Source organism: Myxocyprinus asiaticus, chromosome 2, assembly GCF_019703515.2.
Source record: "Myxocyprinus asiaticus isolate MX2 ecotype Aquarium Trade chromosome 2, UBuf_Myxa_2, whole genome shotgun sequence".
NCBI lineage: Eukaryota > Metazoa > Chordata > Actinopteri > Cypriniformes > Catostomidae > Myxocyprinus > Myxocyprinus asiaticus.
In genome coordinates this window covers 18,513,556-18,520,093 of record NC_059345.1, presented here as the reverse complement: position 1 = coordinate 18,520,093, position 6,538 = coordinate 18,513,556, and the positions used below count along the sequence as shown (strand labels likewise).

Below are 6,538 nucleotides of genomic sequence, written 5' to 3'. Positions count from 1 at the left end.
CAGAGCCTTGGGGCTGTTGTCAGCAGATCAATGATCTCTGATTTTTACATTTTTATTATATATATATATATATATATATATATATATATATAGTCTTATATTTTTCCATGCAAATATTTGGATCTGATTTTTTTTTCAATCATAAACTACAAAGTCAAAATCTATATTATTACCAATCATTAGGAAAAATAAGTTTCAGCTCTTGTGTTAATGTAGCCCTAATGCAAGTCTTGATGTGTTTTAATGCCATTTTGTACTATAATAATAATTCAATTTTATTGCTGATATTAATGTGGATGCAGAATGTTCATTAAAAATATGATTTTGAATTATATGATATGATAATTCTACATGATAGAGGAAGCCATTTTTCTTTGCAGCAAAGAAAATTTGGCTTGGACCTTTGGTTAATTCATTATTATATTATTTTTTTGGCTATTACCATTAATGGTTGAGTTCTTCTTTTTACTTGCCTCTTTATGTTTGACCACAGTCAAGAGATTGCTGGCTAAGCAATGTTTTTTTTTTTTTATTTTTTTATGAGAGAGGTTTTGTAAGAGGTTATATATATAGAATCTTGTGCTGACATTTCCTTTTTGTTTCCCTTTAAATGGAAGTGTACAGACAAAGTTCAAAAGTAACTAAATAAATCTGTAAAAACTACAAATGAAAAAGATTAACTTGACCTTTACTATTTAGAATGAACAGTTCTTGCTTCCCAGAAGGAAGGAAGGTGTTGAGTTAAAGAAGATATATTTTCACAACAATGGAAAAGCCAGGTTTTTGGGTTTTCACATCAACATTTCTAAGAAGAACATTTTCCTTTGTAAAGCAAACATGTCTGGCATTAGCACCCTGTATTACAGTAAACAACTCCCTCTTTAGTAGACTATAGAGAGATTATTATGTGTGGATACATGTGTGCGTGTGTGTGTGTGGACAGAAGAAAAGAGACAGGGGAACTCTAATATTCAGGGAAGGGCAACCTAACCAGCATAATTTCATTATTACAATAATAAAGAACATTGTCAGCATTAATAAAGAACGAGTGGCTTTTTTAATTCAGTTGTTCAAATAAAACAAAAACAAAAACAAAAACAAAAAAAAGGTATTGACATTTTCTCTTGCTCACATCTTTCTACCTTTTTTGTCCTTTCCAAGATCACAAAATATGAATCTTGCTGTACATTAAAGCATACAAGTTACTGCTGAACAAATGTTATATGTACTCAAAAACTTGAAGACAGTGCAAATACTGTAAATTAAATGGATATGGTTTCTGTTTACTGTTGTTCTGAGCTTTGCTATCAAAACTAAAAGATACAGTGACATTTTATAGCCTTATCTGTGAGCCTCTTACAGATACAAATTCAGATGCAATACATAATCTTTAAAAAATTTCATTTCCCAGCATGTCAACCGTAGTGTATTAGTTGATATGAGGACTGTTCAAAAACAATTTATAATTTAACCACATATGAATAATGAAAAAAAAAGAAAAAGAAAAAGACATTTCAAACTAAAGGTAAACAGTGGCCAAAGAATAATGACAATTCAATGAGCAGAGACTCGCTAAACATCCATTCACTCAAGTATAACATCATTCCTCAAAAAGAGCACGAATGCTTGACTTTAACATTTGGTACCATTCATGGATTAAATATGATGTTATACTTGTAATAATCCCAAATAGAACTATTTTAATAGATTCAGATAGAGTTGGGTTTGAGTCCACCTTAGTCGAGTCCGAGTCATGTCCGAGTCTTTAAACAACCGAGTCAGAGTTGAGTCAGTGTCCAAAAGGGGCTGATTCTAACTCAAGACCGAGTCCATAACAGGCTGAGTCCGAGTTGAGTCCGAATGAATCTGTTCATGAATCTGAATTCCAGTTGTAACCGTAAACTCAACATCAATATTTCAAACTGATTTTAACCTTCAAAATTAAGAAAAACAATTTGTCAATATAAATGCAAAAAAACAAACAAACAAAAAAGTATTAGGATCCTGCTGAACAAATTTCAAATTGGTTTCAGAATGAAAGCATATGCTTTAGGTGTATGAAGACAAAACTGTCCTTCAACACACTTCTTATTGCATTCTGTTGACATTTCAGTTATTTGTTGCTTTTTCCCCTCCACTCAAACATAGACTAAAGAAAGTGAAAACTGCATTTGTCATTACAACCAATTATTATTATTTCGATTTATTTAGTTTTTTTTCTACTTCATTTTCAATTTGTCCATTCAGTTTAGTTTAGTTTTATCTAAAATTATGGGTGAAATACGTGTAATGTAATTAAATACATTTAATAAATGGTAATATTAAAACATTTAATAATGCCCATAAAATTAAATACAACAACATATAATAAAAACAGAAAAGATCAGATACCATTAAAAAATATATACTACACTTCACACTTTTCAGTCCTCCTGATGTGTCCAGGTGTGGCCTACTTCCCTAAAATCAAGATCAAATTTTTGACAAACTCACCTTGGACTGACGTTTGTTTTCACGTTATATTTAGTTTGGATAATAAGTGAATTGAGACTTCTGTTCTTCATTGCATTTTCTGACTTTTTTGCCATTGAAAAGCAAGTATAAATATGTGATGGACTGAGTTGTACAATTTCCATCATGGTCTATTTCATCCGTCATATTAGTTTAAATGTCCCTAATACGTAGTAAATTTGATTTTGTCTCGATATAGTCAACATTTTCAGTTAGAAATGACTTTGCGTATAAGAGTGAGTCTAATAAAACCTGTTCTATTTAATAATTTGCAGAGTTGGGGAACGTACTTTCAAAAGTGTACATACGTTATTGATGTTTCTGGATGAGAGTGGCAGAGCACGTCTGGCGAATGGTGATCTCTTTCCCGCACACACATAGAGCACAGGCGAGAGAGAGAGAGAAAGTACTTTGAAAGAGTGCGCGCTGCTGCTCTCAGCCAGAATAATCACACGTAAGGACATATACACATGAAAACTGATGTGCAGTATCAAATAAACAGAATGTATGATAGTACTAACTGTAAAGAGTACATGAATATGAATCCCGGACATTCAGAGGCAATTTTGAAATCCCGGCCGGACGCTTTTTTCAGGTCTGAAAAAGAGGACATGTCTGGGGAAAAGAGGATGTATGGTCACCCTATGTTACATTATTTTTTTGTTTGTTTGTTTGTTTGTTTTTCATTGCATCACAAATGCCATGGACTCTGCCGGACTCTGAAAAAAATCCCAAGTCCGAGAAGCTCGAGTAAAAAATGCATCCGAGTCCGTGACAAGCCCAAGTCCATTAAAATTGGACTCGTGACTCGGACTCGAGTCTGAACTCGAGTACCCCAACTCTAGATTCAGATATTTAAAACATGCTTACATTTAAAGTTCATACACACTCTCGCCTTATATGCATTCTCTACTCACATTTGATATTAGAGGAAGATATTGGTTATCCATTGAGTGAGGATTTGTGTCTTTCATGCTCCACATCTTTTGCTTTGGCATATACAGACAAATATTCTTTCAACAAACAAATATCCAAAATATCCAGAATGTCACTCTGGATTTAATCATCATAAAATATCTTATGATATGTATAACATCAACAAATAACACTTAATAACATAACAAGTTGAATTTGTTAAACTTTGTTTTCTAAAGAACAAACCGAAGGGGCAGTTTTAAGACTAAATATGTCTAGACAAAAACAAATAATGATTTGATATCTAAAGGATAAGCAACTCTTGTAACAGTACTTTTAGGGGTCATTTAGATGTCACACGATGTGTAGGTCATTACCATAATAACCAAATAAAGTACCTTAAGGGTAGGTACTACAGGCATTAATGAAGATTTTGGAAGGATTTTGACCTTAACTTTACACAATACTTTGCAATTTCCAAAATTTTAGTTGTGGCATTTTATCACTATTAATAAAATTTGCAAATGTACGTATGTATATTTAATCAGATGAAGATATTACATGTAAAAAAAAAATAAACTTGTTTCTTTATGTGTATTTTCATATGGCAAAGTTTTATTTTAATGAAAAGGTCAAAATTTTAGCCTGTTATTTGGAACTTCCCCTAAATGAAAAAGTGGACTGCTTCTTAGCCTTGTGCAACAGTTAAAATGCTACCCTTGTTTTACTCCCATTAACCTATGCATAATTATATATGCCAACATCACAACTGTCCTTATATTTGGCTACAAATTCACACCTTGTCTGCATTTATTGGTTAGTTGGACACATAACCTTCCTAACAGAACACCTAACAAACATTTTTCTATTCTTTAAAAGTGGACTTCTTAACACTAATATCCTTCGTTCAAACTGCGAGTTTGTGTACACTGGCGGCCTAAAGTTTGGAATAATGTACAGATTTAGCTGTTTCGGAAGGAAATTGGTACTTTAATTCACCAAAGTGGCATTCAACTGATCACAAAGTATAGTCAGGACATTACTGATGTAAAAAACAGCACCATCACTATTTGAAAAAAGTCATTTTTGATCAAATCTAGACAGGCCCCATTTCCAGCAGCCATCACTCCAACACCTTATCCTGGAGTAATCATGCTAAATTGCTAATTTGGTACTAGAAAATCACTTGCCATATATCAAACACTTCTGAAAGCTGTTTGTTTCATTAAATGAAGCTTAACATTGTCTTTGTGTTTTTTTATTTTTTTTTGAGTTGCCAAAGTATGCAATAGACTGGCATATCTTAAGGTCAATATTAGATCAGAAATGGTCAAAAAGAAACCGCTTTCCCTAGAAACTCGTCAGTCAATCATTGTTTTGAGGAATGAAGGCTATACAATGCTTAAAATTGCCAAAAAACTGAAGATTTCATACAAAGGTGTACACTACAGTCTTCAAAGTCAAAGGACAGCTGGCTCTAACAAGGACAGAAAGAGATGTGGAGGGCCAGATGTACAACTAAACAAGAGGATAAGTACATCAGAGTCTCTAGTTTGAGAAATAGATGCCTCACATGTCCTCAGCTGTCAGCTTCATTGAATTCTACACGTTCAACACCAGTTTCATGTACAACAGTAAAGAGAAAACTCAGGGGTGCAGGCCTTATGGGAAGAATTGCAAAGAAAAAGACCCTTTTGAAACAGAAAAAAAAAAGGTTAGAGTGGGCAAAGAAACACAGACATTGGACAACAGATAACTGGAAAAGAGTGTTATGGATCTTAACCCCATTGAGCTTTTGTGGGATCAGCTAGACTGTAAGGTGCGTGAGAAGTGCCTGACAAGACAGCCACATCTATGGCAAGTGCTACAGAAAGCGTTGGGTGAAATGTCACCTGAGTATCTGGACAAACTGACAGCTAGAATGCCAAGGATCTGCAAAGCTATCATTGATTTGCAGGATCATTGCTGCACGTGGAGGATTTTTTAATGAGAACTTGAAGTAGTTTAAGAAGTTCTATTTTATAATTACATTATTAATGTCTTGACTATACATTGTGATCAGTTGAATGCCACTTTGGTGAATTAAAGTACCAATTTCTTTCCATAAGAGCAAAATCTGTACATTATTCCAAACATTTGGCCACCAGTGTACATTTTTATAAAATGTTACATAACTTTGACATCTGAGATATGCTTAAAATCACTGCAAGTGACAAACTAGTTAAATAATCAAGTAAATAACACTGCAAAGGCCACCTGTTTGTATATTTAGACTAAAAGCTTCTACATTTCAAAACAAGAAGTGCTTTCAGAATACCATGGACCATTACAAATGTCCATTCATCACACAAAACATTCTACTGCTTAAAATGTCTCTAAAAAGAAACAACTCTCAATCCACCCACAATAAACATTCTCTGGCGCTCATACTCAAATTTCTTTCCAACATAAGGATTCATCTAGTCGTGTCCTCCATTGGCATTTACTGTGATATGGTCCACACACACACCACATTAGTCCATCAGCAAAGTGTTTAATGAGACGGTCCTGCATTACCGCAGGTGCACAGCATTCCTCACTGTAACACACACTTCTCTTTCCGACTTCCATACTTTCTGCGCCTCATTTCCAGACCTTTCTCCAACCTTTCTTCCTCTTCAAGAGCCCTTGAGGATGAAATGACAGAAAAAGAAAGAGAGCAACGGGGAAGCAAAAAAGGTTATGATAAACTAGATTTTTACATTTTCTGAAGAAAATCTGAGTGGTGCTTGTCCATGCACAAGTTGCTGCCATGATAGGCTAGGGTATTGCTATGCAGTTGCTAAAGTGTTCTGGATGGTTACTAGGGTGTTGCTAGATGGTTGTGAGGGTGTTCTTGGTGGTTGTTGTTAGGTGGTTGCTTACTGATCCATATAAAGCACACCTTACAAGTCTCTATGATATCCTGGTCCTAAGATATGGCTCAGGTCACTCCTTCATTGTAAGTCTATGGAATCTTTTTGGCATGTTTTATCGTCCACCAGGCAAAAATCATGAGTAAACTGACAATATCTGAACACGTCTCATTTCTTTACAGACTAAAACAATGATATATATTTAAGGTATATTTGAT

The 6,538-nt window shown here is 34.2% G+C and overlaps 1 protein-coding gene across 3 annotated transcripts in view; it reads right to left on the bottom strand.

The window, feature by feature from the left end:
• Positions 1 to 1,034: 1,034 nt before the first annotated feature.
• The window catches only part of LOC127415032 (uncharacterized), a 53,255-nt gene continuing 47,751 nt past the window's right edge, over positions 1,035 to 6,538 (bottom strand). For all 3 annotated transcript variants that reach the window (XM_051653504.1, XM_051653513.1, XM_051653522.1), the window contains one exon: positions 1,035 to 6,092. In XM_051653504.1, coding sequence (XP_051509464.1) covers positions 6,002 to 6,092 — 91 coding nt within the window. In that variant the 3' untranslated portion in view covers positions 1,035 to 6,001. The remainder of the gene's footprint in view (positions 6,093 to 6,538) is intronic.